Source organism: Kwoniella dendrophila, chromosome 8 (genome assembly GCF_036810415.1).
Source record: "Kwoniella dendrophila CBS 6074 chromosome 8, complete sequence".
Lineage (NCBI taxonomy): Eukaryota > Fungi > Basidiomycota > Tremellomycetes > Tremellales > Cryptococcaceae > Kwoniella > Kwoniella dendrophila.
Window position 1 is genome coordinate 939,313 of NC_089483.1, and position 14,420 is coordinate 953,732.

The following is a 14,420-nucleotide window of genomic DNA, read 5'->3' on the forward strand; positions in this document are numbered from 1 at the left end:
TGTAGCTTAAAGTGGGGTAGGTAGATTCCGGTCCGGCAAATTACCTATTATGCCGTTATATCTTCGGCTAATACAGTGACGGTGTATATTCGGGGAAAATGGTATCAACACGTGTTTTCGGCTTACTCCTTCATGTCAATACCTCCACTTTACCTGACCACTTGATCGACCCGAGAAGGAAGAGATGATACATGTATTGAACGAACCTCTCCAACATTATAAGGTAGAAAATAATCTCTTTGAGCAGTGTCTAGTGTTTTATCAGTGACTTTTCTCTCCACGCAATGTTCAACACCCGCCTGAGAAAGAGAAGAAGAGATCAAATTCAGGGTAATGCTGAATTCGACTATGAAGAATGGCTGAGGAAGGTAAGCGTATATCGATATAAGTTGATTACCACTGACAATATGTGGTGAAGCCGAAAAAGGTAAAGTCAGATGATATAGTAGACATGAATATGGGATACCCTCAGAGATACTATATTGGTCATCATCACGCTTCTGTAGACTTCCCTATATCCTCCGAAAGAAGGAGCTTTAGTTCTAGCTCGTCAGATGAGGAAACTCCTGAAAAGCACGTCACCTCTCAATCCAGTACCTTCTCGTCATCTTCCACACTGACAAACTCACCCTCAAGCAGAAAATACCAAAAGAATGAATCCAGTCATTCCTCCAAAACATCTCATCGATCTCCGAGTGGTAGCTCAGTACCTTCTTCACCTATTCAACAGAATTCAAATAGATTCAGAAGAAGGGAACTACGAAGATCTTCCTCTTTACACGATCTATATTCAAACATTTACATTGACGAGGATCATATGGTTAATGAAGATGAGTATCATGGCGAAGTGATACTAGGGGTAAGTGACTTTCTCTTTCACAGGAATTCAACTACAGTACGAGTACTGTAATAGTTTTGCTAAATCAGAGTTTTACCGATTATAGAAATCAGTTTATCCCCTTTCTTCACGATTGAGAAATCACGCTAAACCCACAAATTTATCTAGAGTCAAAGGGCGACCATTTCATCCAGATCTTGAAATACTTTCTCAAGCAACCAATACTCCCAGTAAATCCAATGATGCGTTTCGTCAATACACTATATCCTCTGCTTCTTCCGGTACCCACTCAACTCTGATAACTCCTCAGCAAAGCTTGTCAAGAAATGCCTTTCAAGATGTTATCATGCCAGAAAATCACGATGATATGTTTAGGTGAGATTATCTTCTTCGTTGCTTGTAAATCGTCGATAACCGTATATAGGCTGATATATATGAATACCGTATTCTCTTCCAGCCTCGACAAATCCGATAACCTGGAAATAGTGACATTGGGAAACCCGCAAGAAATATGCAGCCAGAGTCATCAAGAGCCACCTACGACTAACATGCTTGAAACATACAAACCTCCCTTCACTTTAACGTCAGACCCGTCAAGCAATTCGTCAAGGTTTTTTGGGTTTGGGAACTTATATCGAGAAACTGATCAAATTACTGATATGGATATGGAGATGTCTGCAGACTGACGATCATGCCTCTGTTTACTGATACCCTATAGCGAAGGATTGATATGGACGCTATCAGAGCAGATATATCAAATTTATCAAGAAGCGTATTCTCCTCTTCACCAAATTAACGTCTTCTATCTGACGTGAACGATACAAACATATCATCTACCTATAGGTATATGTACTGACTTTTCTGTACAAAAATATCATATTCGTATATATACTTTTATACATACATGTATGAATCCCTATATATCCAACTCGAAACACACGGATTGACCGAAAGTACATCACATGATGTGAAATGCATAAAATCCATATATAGTCATAATCATGGTCATAATCTTAGTCATAATATGCCGCCAGAGTGTATGCCCAATATATACTCGAAACGTCCCAAAGGAAAAAGAAGAAAGAAAAAAACTGTCCATAAAAAGATGATATCAAAGATGAAATGTTTATAAACTGACTAGACTAAAAGTCCCAATCAAACCCAAGAAACCGAAAATACAGCCTATAGCCAAACCTGTTGATCTTGATTGTGTACTACTAGATGTTGATGCTATATAACTTTTCCCTGTGTAGGATGAACCATATTGTGCCATTAACTGAGCAGATATCTGTGATCTAGGTAAAGTTGATTTAGGTTTTATAGTTTGTTGACCTATTGTACCATCTCCTACTGTTACCCAGGATGAATTTGACGGCACTCCATTAACTACTATAAAGAACAGCGCTGGGCCTGGAACTGTAAAAGTGATTTCAAGATGTCAATTAACGTGAACTCTGAGCGACATTGATGAACGATTCACTCACCTAATATAGCTGGATTAGGTTCCATTTGAGCTACATGTAAGATGGCACTACCATCATCTTGAGTAGTAAAACTAGTTTCTAATTCAACATGTCTTTGACCCATGTTCATTGCGTGAGTTGAGAAACCTGTTCTGATAATGACTGCTTTCGTAGCATTGATGTTCATTGTGTTTCCATCCAAATCACTCAGACTAAGTGTAATGTCGAAGTAGTCGCCCCCATCTGGTGATAATTTAGATCGTCAGCTCCGATCCGTGATACAATGTCATCACCACTTACACGTTATCTGTTTAGGCATTCCGGTAGGATTAGGTTTTGTTTTACCCCAGCTATAAGCGGATCAACTTAGCATTTGACCACCTTTTGTATTGTATTCACTCACTAATCAGGATAGAAGATTTCCACTTGATATTGAGTGAAATAAGTATATGTAGGGTTTGATTCTTTGCTAACATCTTAATGAGGCAAGATCAGACAGTGTTGATCAGCTTTTCACAACGAATACGTAATACGCTATAGAGTTTACTTACAATCAGCATTGGGGTTACTTCCAGAAACCATGACACTGCCATCGGGCAACAGAGTCGCTGAACTATGATACATTCTGGGTATAGATGATACAGCAGCTTTAGACCATTTTGAACCTGCTACAGCTTTTGGATCAAAATACCAGGATTGATATTGTGGTTGATCAGCATAAGATTGACCAATGACCCATGAATCGTTTCCGTATCCTGCTGTTCCTAAGTGTGCTCCGTTGACGAAGAATAATCGACCATCTGGTAGGTTGATGAACTATAATCACACGACAAGTAAGACACGTAAGCTGATATTATACGGGATTCGAAAGAGCAGTTTATACTCACCTGACCCATTGATCTACCAGTTTCTAAAGAATCTTCATGATACCAATTCAAATCAACATCTGGGCTAATCTTTACACAAGATTGATTTGCTGGATATTGAACAATAGGCCATGTAGTAGTCCATTGATCAGATTGTAAGAAAGTACCACCACAAAAGATAACTGTCGCAGTCCAATTATTCTCTGGCGTCATTGGAAAGACGGCTGTTGCTGCTGAAGCAGGATAAACTCTAACGCAGTCTGGTATATCTGCTATAGGATATTCTAAATTGTTTTTATAATCAAATATCTCAGTTTGAAATTCTGCTTGAATCAACATATTTCCTGAAGGTAATAACCATACTAATGGAAATAGGTTTACAGGCATTGTTTTAAGTAGGAAATTCAATGTGAATGGTTGTCCTTTTGATGGCCAGTACTACGAGTGTACGAATGGAATATTAGTATCCGATCAATGTAACAAATAATTCAGTCTGGCTCACCTCAACAGTCGGATTATTCTGACTATCGGCATAATTGACATAACCACCCCATTCACAACCACCCATAATCATTGCTGAACCATCTTCTAAAGTTTCTAAAGTTGGATACCATCTTCTTGAAGTCATATACATTGTTGGATTATCTAACCATTCACACGATTCATCGTCACACGGATCTAAGAACCTAATCGCTTTCCCACCATCCCAATCTTTATAAGCTGATTGACCAGATTGTTGTGCAGTTGGCATTGAAACTCCACCATACGTTATAGCTTGGTTACCTCCCACATTTAACCATGTTCCATTACCTAACACTGTACCACCTGCACAAAATGAATTTGATAATACATCCATCGTTCGAAATGTATTTGTATTTATATCGTATTCTGTAGCCCATGCTGGATGTCCATTCACAGTAGCGTTGTTGTTTTCGCTATAGTAATCTCGTCAGCGACTCTCACCTCTATTTCACATCATTCATATACTCTTCATCAAGCATCCATGAGGTGCATATGAAAGCATCATGAAAGTGAGAATGGTGTATGTGAGAAAGGTTCATCCACTCACGTCTTATCCACTATATACACCTTGTTCGAAGTCCCCAAAAACATTTGTTGAGCTGATACACCTGATAATCCAACATACTTGAAGGTGTTTGGTGCTTGAGCTTGTATCTGGGCAGGAACCAAAGCGAGTGTCGCCAGTGATAGAACGTGAAGTAGAGTTGAGGGTAATACTGGCATGTTGATGGTGATCAGGAATGCAAATGCGAGAGAGCGCAGGGGGATAGACTAAAAATCGCAAAAAGACTGATTCGACAAGTCGCGAGACAGTAATCGATGACCAATATGTTCGGAAAGACCAGGTATCGAGACTTTGGTTGATAACTTAAGAATATTACAGTGAAAGAAAACTGCGTTTTCGAGTTATCTATACGTTCTTTCACTTCTTCACGTTACGTTTACTATGGATTTACTGTGCGGTTTTATGGTTGAAATCGGGTTTAGTGTCGTTAGCGAAACCTGAACTTGTCGATGATCCCGACGTTATCAATCCTTCTTCTGTCCTTTGTCGAGCTGCTTTTGAAATCTATCAATGGGAGATTGTGATTCTCGAACATTTACTTTGGTCAAACCGATTCTTGAAAAGCTGTGTTACTAACTATCACTTTTCATCTAAGTGATATTTTTTCAATCTATCTTTAGAATCCGTCATTCTTCTACGCGTAGAATAGAGCAAAGGGAGCCCCCATCATCATTAACGCGCACGGGATTTGATCTTCAAAAAGCGGAATCAAATCGATCACATGTTCTGTGTCTCACCCCATTTCATGAGCCTGATTATTCCATATGTGATTCCAGCTTTACATTCCAAGGCAATTGTGTTTCAGGCTGAGGTGGCGAGTCTGTTTTTGATATTAAAGATATTTTCATTCTTGAGGGATTATGACATCATACGGAATAGGAAAAAAAATGAATTTTGATTGAGCTAAAATAACTAGATTCGGTACTTGAGATATATCTCATGTTTCCAAAATAGGATAAACCTCTTAGTCACCATCAAATGTACACAACATGATGACGATCAATCAATCGGATATCATTAAAAACACGGGATTGAATAGGATAATAATATATTAATGATGAATAATATGATGGGTACGGAATCGGTATTACGATAAATTATGACGACAAGGTTTGGGTCTAGTCTAGTACCTCTTGCTTAACTTTCCAACAAAGGGCAGCTATGCCAATGTATATAACCTCATTTGTTTACATTTTATCGATCTCTTCTTTTCTCATTTTTTAATTGATACATTGACACTGATAAGAATCGTATACTGTATACCCATCTGAATATCGATAACATCAACAATCAAAACTCATCAAGATGCCTTCTGAACGAGTAACAAAAATAGCTCACTCCGTTTTATTCGGTTTAACTTTATTAGTTGGTATAATCGCTTTAATCATTTCAGCAACTTTAGTTTCTCATTATAATAAAAATGGTTACCCACCTCAACATACCGGTGGTTACACTGCAAGAATTAGAATTTTATTAGTTGCTAGTGTATGGACTACAGTCTTTGGTAGTGAGTACTGCCATACACCTTTGTGGCAATGTGGCGCGGAGTATCAGGTTTGTATAGCTGACAATATCGTTTCCTTCCTCATCAGTCGCCCTTACAGTTGGATTCCAATTACTTGGTAACCACGTAGCATTTGGTATCTTAGCACATCTCGTACCAATCACCATTGCCTTCGTCTTATTCGTTATCGGTGCAGCAAGTTTAACTGCTTTGACAGATAAAATCGACTGTGGTAGAGTCACAGATGCTTTCTCAAGATGTGGTGTCGTTAAAGGTATGTCCCCTCACCTCTACTACAATTTTCTGGTTTTCCTTACATGATATTAACAAGCATTCTATCCTCAGGCTTGGTCGTAATTTCATGGATTGAAAGTATAATCCTCCTCGTCACCTTGGTCTTCTTGATCACCTTGGCCTTCGTTGCTAGAGGTAGATACGGTGTTCACAAATCAACCTTATACGCTGATTAAGCGGTAGCAGAGTAGTATAGATGGTGGAGAGAAGTGGTTTAAGTCATAATGAGCAGTGGAAGAACAGGCTTGGACTTCATGGACAATCCAACTATAAAGTGAATAGGAAGAGAGCAATAAAATGTTTATATAATATGATATACTAAAACCAATATAGCCTTATAATTTTTGCATCTATGCATGTATACAATACAGAATGATACTTTCAATCCGACTCATCATTACTAAAACCCGATTTTCTAAAATTTTAGCATATGCAGATGAGTGGCTGGAGGAATGACAATAGCGCTGGAGTTTTTGTATGCAATATTAAAGATGCATCAAATGAACTATCACGATACGAATGATCGTAACGTTGATATGAAGAAGAATTATAAATAATCTGATCTAAATACAACCCAGAAAAATGATAAAAATCTATGTGTAAAGAAAAGTCATGATAATATAGCCATCAAAATAAGTGAAACTACAACATTTATAAAGAGGTTTGACCACTTGTTGCCAAGAGTAATTTAGGTGCTTTATATAGCAAGAATTCACCTGATTCTCTGGGTATCGTGTGGAAAACTAATCTTGCGATTACTTCGCCCTAATAGGTGTAAAAAGTGGTTTATTAGCATATCGATAACTATCAATCCCAATGACGAAAATTGAAAATTGAGGTTTTTGGGATGTTATAGCAGCTAAAAGATTTGAAAAGAGGACAACTCACAGCTTCCACGAAACAAGCCACAACAATTAACCAAATGATAATCCATGTAATTCTATGCGTAGCTCTTTCTTCTATATATTCATGTATGATTTCGAGCTATCAGGGAGATATTAGCTATTTTCATGTTATAATGATATTTCACAACTTACCAGATCTCCCGCCACAGCTAACCTATCATTCAAAACTTGAATTCTAGGACCAATTTCGAGGTATTCATGAATAGCTTCGTACAATGGGAATAAAGATGCTTCGGACCAAAACAATTCAGGTGTATCTATAAGATAGACTGTCAGTGAGAGCTTATCGATTTGATGAACGATTTTACTTACCCAAAATACCACCAATCAAATTGACATCCATTCTTAGTTTAAACAATCTACCAGTCATTTTCAATGCTTCCCTTCTTGTTAATTGCAAATGTCCAGTTGTAGATAATTCTTTAGGGAAAGAAGCTGTCAATGATAATGTTTCTTGCATGACTGATTCGTATATAGATAATTTATTAGATTGTGCGATAGCATGTGCTAATGATAATTTGAATAGATGTGAGCGCGATTTGAAAGCTAAGGTATAACGTTAATTAATGATTAGTCAGATAAGCAGTTAACAATAAGTAGGAATCACCACAACTCACTAAACATATCATTATAAATTCTAGGCTGTTCGGCATCCGAATCGTACTGATGTTAAATAACCAACGTGAGATCTTCACGTATCGCTTACATAGTCAAAACAACACCACTCACAACATAGTGGAACTCTTCGATTTCCCAATCATCTTCACCTAAACCTCTCATCCAAGTACCAGCAGATTCACAGTCTTCCATGATTTCTCTTTCTTCCGATTCACTAAAACCGAAAAATACTGATACCCCATATGAGAAAAATACAGCTTCTGCGACATTTTGCGTTGAATGCGTATTTCTTCTGCGTCTTGACACTTGGTGTTGACGAGGTGAGATTTCAGATTCAGGTGATCGTTGATTCTGATTCTGCGTTATGTGTGAAGATTTCGTAGGTGAAGTGGATTGTTGAGAGGGTAAATCAGGAGGAGCAGAAACGATTGAATGGCCGAATGAATGTGTTGGTGAAGTTTCTGATTGTGGAGAAGCTAAATCAGACGGTGATAAAGCTTGTGAAGGTATATGTTCCAAGTGACCTGGATGTTTCGAATCTATATGTGTACCTAATTCTTTCTGCGTCTCAGGCAATGATTTGGACGTTGCTGGTGTTGTAGGTTGTTCAGGAGATAAATCTAAACCTTCTTGTCTTAATTCATTTTCCAAATGTTCTTGAGCAATGGCCTCTTCTTCTTTCGATACTTTTCTTCTTAATCCTAATGCACCTTCTTCTTCCAAACTTTGACTCAATACTTCTTCCCTTTCAAGATGCTCTCTTACATCTTCACGTACTTGATCACCTGAAACTTCTAATGTATTTATATCTAATAAATCATTATGTGAGATAGGTGCACCTGGACTAGGAGGTGTGTTGGACAGTATATATTCCGCAGGTGTAGCTTCACTTGGATCTTCTCGAGGGAAATATGAATCGTTATATCCTAAATCTTCTGCCATTGTCATTCGTTCTAATAACGATACACCTCCAGGTGATTTTACTGCTGGTGATGATCGGACCTTTGATCCTGCTCCGTATCCTGGAAGTAGGGGTAAATTGTATACCTAGTGTGGGATTAGTATAGCTATCTCTATACATTATTTGTCTATATAGCCTTTGACTCACAGCATAAACACAATCATCAAATACTCTTACTACACCCACACCATGTTCTCTCTTCAAGAAAGCCTGAAGCAACTTCAACCTATATCCCTCAGCTGTGGCATAAGCAGTTAATCTAGGTAATTTATTTTCTTCCCTTTCTTTTTTTGTCATTTTTTCTGCATCACTTCTTTCATCTTGTTGATTTGGTTGACCAAAAGTACTGTGAATACTACTTATAGATTGACGTCTAGATTCTTTTTGCTGTTGTTGTTGCTGCTGCTGTTGTTGATAAAACGAAGAGGATTTCGGTGGAGGTTGAATTAAATTGACTTGAGAACCAATTGGAGATTTTGGTAAAGGAGCTAATTGTGGATCTTCAGGTAATAAAATATGTCTTTCTGTCGTTTTTGAAGTTCTTGTTGGTAAAGTTTGTCTTATACCTCTTGCTGGTGTACCTCTACCTAAAGGTGAAGGTATTTTTGGTGTACTTAGATTCCTTAAATGTGCAGGTAAACTTGCTAAACTAGTAGCTGTTTTTGTAGAAGAAGATGATCCAGTTGAAGAAGATGAAGTTAAAGGTGATCCTTGTCTTAAAGAAGATGCTGTTCTAGCTAATCCAGGTAATGTACCAGGATTTCGTCGAGGTATGTTAGCTGGACTACTACCAGGTCCAGTACTACTTGATGTTTTAGATCCACCAGATCGTGAGGTTGATGTGGGTCGCGACATGACTGATTGATAACCTTCCGCTTGGGTCAAGAGTAGGTATGCGTTGATAAGTGAAGGAGGATGTCAAAAAGTAACCACTATATACACAGATGTACCAAGAACAAAGCATTCAAAGAAGTTTATCAGAAATGTTTAAACGTTTTAAGCTGCCAAGGATGAATCGTAATGCTATTACAATCAAAGGTAATCAACTATTCTAGCCAATTTATAATCAATCGTAATACCTGTTAACCCTGAAATGGTCAGGGTGTAAGTAGCCCGACGTCACTCCCTCAATGTAATCTTATGGTGAGGATTGTTATTATGTGAAACGCCATTAGACCTAGAGCTGCTATTATATTGCTCGGTCCGGCTCTTTATCAACCCTTTCATCGTCTTGTTCTCTTCAAATATATCATATAAACATCTTTTCCAACATTACCTATCATATCACTATCAACGTAGATCAGAACTGAATAGATTACCTCACTCCCAAGCTGGCTGTAAACGCGTATATTATCAACCAGAACAAACGCCCAACATGGCGTACGTAGCCGTAGCAAAGGCATTGTACGAATATGATGCTCAAGATCCAGAGACAGAGATTTCGTTCAAAGAGGATCAGATATTCTATATAATAGAGAAGGAGGACGATGAGTGAGTGTCTGATAACCTGGCGCGGTGACTGTATGGAAAGTTGGTATAAAAGTGACTGGGAGACCCGTCAAGGAATGGAGCTAATGTTTGTGCTCAACCTCTAGCTGGTGGAAAGCAAAAGCAAAAGACGATGATAGTGGTGCAGAAGGTGGTGTAGGGTTAATACCTGCAAGTTATGTTGAGGAGGTGAGCTCTCGAATCCAGATCAACTGTGTCATACCCATCATATCTTTTGCTAATCCAACACCAGATTCCCGCGGTAAACACCACTCGAGCGATGTTCGCATACGAATCAACATCACCAGAAGAACTATCCATGGGTGATGAAGCTTTATTACATGTATACTCAATTGAAGAAGATTGGTTATTAGTAAAAGTTGAAGGTGGTGAAGCGAAATTAGGTTTTGTACCTAGAAACTATTGTGAACCTATGGATGAATCTTCAGAAGTTCAAGTTGAAGATGCAGCTGATGCAGCAGCAGAAGTTGAAGCTGCTAGACAAGCTGAAAGAGAAAAAGAATTAGCTGAGAAACAAAGACAATTGAAATTAAAAGATAAAGTTGAAACTTGGAGTATAAGTGAATTAGATGGTAAAAAGAAAAAGAAAGGTACTTTAGGTGTAGGAAATGCCGCTGTCTTCTTTGCTTCAGATACTGATAAGGTGGGTAAGATCCATCTCCAAGAAGGATTTGCAACTAACTTTATGTTTATAGTCCGCACCTGTCAAACAATACCCAATCACCGATCTCGTGTCGGTAGCTCAACCATCTTCGAAAACACTTGATTTGTCTTTTGCTACTCTTGGTCAACCTTTACAACTCCACTGCGGTAGTTCCGACACTACCAAAGCTATCTTAGCAAAACTCGAAACTAGTAAAGCTGCTGCTGGTGAAGCCCTTGAACTCATCAACGAAGCTAGAGGTGGATATTCATCAGCTGAAGAAGAAACATTACCACCTCCTAAACGCAATGTTCCAGCTCAAACAACTGCAGAACCTAGAAAAGTCAGTTTCGCACCTGAACCTGCTTCATCTGCTGGTACAGCATCAGTGTTGTATGATTTCGATGCTGATGGTGATGACGAGTTGACTGTTAAAGAAGGTGAAACATTAACCATATTAGATAAAGAGAACGATGAATGGTGGTTGGTAAAAAATTCAAGTGGGAAAGAAGGTGTAGTACCAGCTGCATATCTCCAATTAGAAGATGGATCAGGGGCACAAGCTGCTGAAGATCAAGTAGACAGTGAGGATGAACGAGAACGCGAAGCTGAAGCTGCCGCTCAATTAGAAGCTGAACGAAAGAGACAAGCTCAAGCTGCTGCTGAAGAAAGAAGACGAATTCAAGCTGCTGCTGAAACTAGACGTCAACAAGAAGAAGAGGATAGACAATTGGCCGAAGCGATTGAAGAGGAACAAAGGGACAAAGCTGCCAGAAAAGCTCTTAAAAGGCAAGAAGAGGATAGAAGGAGAAGAGAAGTGGAGGCCGAAGCTGCGTAAGTGAAGTCAACGAAAGGAAGTCACACCACTGACCTTCTACATAGCCGTGAGAAAGCTCGAAGTGGTGGATTACAACCTCCCAAAATCACCAAAAGACCTTCCAACAACGATGTCACCGCTGCGGCTAGTAAGCTCCCCACTCGAGGTCATGCTGCTCCTGCTAGACCCCCTGAGAACAACAGGCCTAGTAAGTTAATTCTTCGCACTAGGAGACCATCGCTAACATCGCTCTAGAACCCAACCCCAGTAGAATCAGAACATGGAGTGACAAGTCGGGTCAGTTCAACGTCGAAGCGGAGTATCTCGGTCTCAACGGTAATAAAATCCGATTGCACAAGCTCAACGGTGTTATTATCGAAGTACCTATGGAAAAGATGTCAAGTAGAGATAACGAATTGATCAGACGACATGAAGCCAAAAAGCGTGCTGCTAGTATGGACGATGACGACGTACCGCTTGGTCAATCAAGCCGTCGAACCAACACACCACCAACTCGATCAACCGAAACTGTTCGACGTTCTATGCCAGCTGAAGAACCTATTCCACCTGAAGCTATGGCCATGCCACCACCAAGAAAACCACGATTCGATTGGTTCGAATTCTTCTTATCCGCTGGATGTGATATGGATGATTGTACAAGATACGCATCAAACTTTGAAAGGGACAGAATCGATGAGTCGATCTTACCCGATCTAGAAGCTAGTACTCTCAGAACTTTAGGATTGAAGGAGGGCGATGTGATCAGAGTTAGAAAAGCGATCCAAAACCGATTCGCCAAGAAAACACCTGAACAACAATCTCAAATCGATCAAGATGAACAATATGCTAGACAATTGCAAAACTTTGAAAATAATGGTAGAAAAGGTGAAGCGCCTCAACCACCACCCGGATTATTCACTGGACCTGGAGGTAAATTATCCAACAACACTAGAAGAGGTAGACCAGAAAAGAAATCTACTGGACCTGAAAGTGTCGATCCTTCTGCTCTTGCCGCTGCTTCAGATAAACTGTCAAAGACAACTATATCAGATCCACCACTTGCACCTACTCCACCACCCGTAACCGTTTCTCCTCCTCCACCAGCTGAAGAAAAGAAAGCTCCTCTTATTGCTGGATTCGATGATGATGCTTGGACCATCAAGCCTACTTCCAAACCTGCTTCTCCAGCTCCACCACCAGCTCCACCAGCCCCAGCCCCTCCCATCTTCCAGTCCACCCCTGCTCCTGCTCCAGCAAACAACACCGAATCGTTGCTTGCCCAAATCAACGCCCTTCGACCAGCTAGTACAGGTATATCTCAAAATAGTACTGGTGGTAATGGTAATTTCGATCAAGTCTCACAAATGGTCGGTCAACCTCGTGCACCATCAGCACCTGCTCAGAACTACGGTCTAGGTGTACAGAATACAGGTCAACCTATGAACCAATTGTACAACCAACAAACTGGATTCCAACAACAACAGTCACCTCAATCTACCGGTCCAAGAGGTCCTTTAGCACCTGTACCTGCCAATGCTGGTTTACTCAACCCAATGCAACCTCAAGCAACTGGAATGTTTATCCCTACAAGAGGTATGTCACCTATGACAGCTCAACAAACTGGTTTCCCACAGCAAGTGCCACAACAAACCGGTTTCCAACAACCACAAATGATGGCTCAACCTACAGGTTATCAAGCTGGATTCCAACAAGGTTATGGTGGTCAACAACAAATGATTCAACCTAGTAAGTGGGGTCTACCATTTCATATAGGACTATTAGCTGACTCCCTCCAGACTTTACAGGATTCCCAGGTGGAATGCAACAACCACAATCCAGTTTCAATGCAATCGCCAATATGCCACCCCCACAACCTCAACAAGGTGATCAAAACAAATTTGCTCCTTCAAATATCTTCGCAGCAATGAAGAAATCAGACTTTGGTAAACCCGAAGAACAACAACCACAGAACGCTAGTGAGTTTCGTCTCTCCACTCCACTCAATGTTGATTCATGCTAACTTCTCGGTGATAGACAAATACGATGCATTAAGACCATTAACAACAGGATACAACGGTGCACCAGGTCAAATGATGCCTCAACAAACAGGATTTAATGGTATGATGCCTCAACAAACTGGTTTTAATGGTATGATGCCAAACATGACCGGATTCAATCCAAATATGATGACAGGTAATGGTTATATGGGTCAACAGAATCAAGGTCAAAATCCTTACGGATATAGATAATCTCTTTTGTAGGTGTTCAGGTAGATGTAGGAAAGGGGTGATCAAATTTGTATATACCAAGGAAATCAAAATCTCATTTTCATTTTAGTTATAGTTTATAAGTAGAATTGGTATTATTTGCTTCTAACATGCAGTAATTCATTTACGATTAGATCCTCTGTTGCAGGTTATTTGTATTTTCACTATAGCTTAATAGTGGTGAACAATTCAGTTCGAGGCAATACTAACATGATCAGCTAAAAGTTTACCAAGATACCGAATATCATAGATAACCCTCAAATGATAATACGTACTGTCAGTCGAGCTGATGGTGCTTTTTGACATGTACCTTAATATTGTATAATCCATCCTGTGAATTATCATATATACAGGTATGCAGTTCGCTTGGGTTGTATGATGAGGATTGATCAAGATGGTTGACTCGGCTACACGCAATCAAGTAAGTTGATTAAATAAGAAAGAGAAGTGGAGAGAAAGGTAAAGATGAAAGATAAAGAAGAGATGACAAGGGTGGAATGGAAGACAGAAAGAGAGAGAGGCGGGTAGATAAGGTAGAGTATATTTTACTATTTTATAGCTTAGTAGCAGAACGATACTATGCAGATTTTCAGATATCACTGACCATACATGAATTCATATCTAAGAGAAAACTGAAACTTGTTATGA

At 39.4% G+C, this 14,420-nt stretch overlaps 5 protein-coding genes across 5 annotated transcripts; 3 read left to right on the forward strand and 2 right to left on the reverse strand.

Moving 5' to 3' along the window:
* Nucleotides 1–284: 284 nt before the first annotated feature.
* Nucleotides 285–1,217, forward strand: L201_006175 (uncharacterized protein; the record flags this gene model as incomplete). The annotated part of the gene is made up of 3 exons (XM_066221898.1): nucleotides 285–368; nucleotides 419–859; nucleotides 945–1,217. 3 exons carry the CDS (start codon nucleotides 285–287, stop codon nucleotides 1,215–1,217), a joined length of 798 nt encoding a protein of 265 aa, XP_066077995.1.
* A 747-nt stretch (nucleotides 1,218–1,964) lies between these two features.
* L201_006176 (uncharacterized protein) lies at nucleotides 1,965–4,412 on the reverse strand (the record flags this gene model as incomplete). Its single annotated transcript, XM_066221899.1, has 8 exons — nucleotides 1,965–2,254; nucleotides 2,323–2,544; nucleotides 2,602–2,651; nucleotides 2,705–2,777; nucleotides 2,853–3,117; nucleotides 3,189–3,605; nucleotides 3,670–4,102; nucleotides 4,237–4,412. The coding sequence occupies 8 exons, from the start codon at nucleotides 4,410–4,412 to the stop codon at nucleotides 1,965–1,967; spliced, it is 1,926 nt and encodes a 641-aa protein (XP_066077996.1).
* Nucleotides 4,413–5,559: 1,147 nt separating this feature from the next.
* L201_006177 (uncharacterized protein) lies at nucleotides 5,560–6,228 on the forward strand (the record flags this gene model as incomplete). The annotated part of the gene is made up of 3 exons (XM_066221900.1): nucleotides 5,560–5,761; nucleotides 5,847–6,032; nucleotides 6,104–6,228. 3 exons carry the CDS (start codon nucleotides 5,560–5,562, stop codon nucleotides 6,226–6,228), a joined length of 513 nt encoding a protein of 170 aa, XP_066077997.1.
* A 475-nt stretch (nucleotides 6,229–6,703) lies between these two features.
* L201_006178 (uncharacterized protein) lies at nucleotides 6,704–9,391 on the reverse strand (the record flags this gene model as incomplete). Its single annotated transcript, XM_066221901.1, has 7 exons — nucleotides 6,704–6,817; nucleotides 6,941–7,036; nucleotides 7,090–7,214; nucleotides 7,270–7,503; nucleotides 7,575–7,620; nucleotides 7,687–8,622; nucleotides 8,684–9,391. 7 exons carry the CDS (start codon nucleotides 9,389–9,391, stop codon nucleotides 6,704–6,706), a joined length of 2,259 nt encoding a protein of 752 aa, XP_066077998.1.
* Nucleotides 9,392–9,911: 520 nt separating this feature from the next.
* L201_006179 (uncharacterized protein) lies at nucleotides 9,912–13,754 on the forward strand (the record flags this gene model as incomplete). The annotated part of the gene is made up of 8 exons (XM_066221902.1): nucleotides 9,912–10,027; nucleotides 10,132–10,213; nucleotides 10,278–10,688; nucleotides 10,741–11,522; nucleotides 11,571–11,713; nucleotides 11,761–13,251; nucleotides 13,302–13,481; nucleotides 13,540–13,754. The coding sequence occupies 8 exons, from the start codon at nucleotides 9,912–9,914 to the stop codon at nucleotides 13,752–13,754; spliced, it is 3,420 nt and encodes a 1,139-aa protein (XP_066077999.1).
* Between the last annotated feature and the right edge of the window lie 666 nt (nucleotides 13,755–14,420).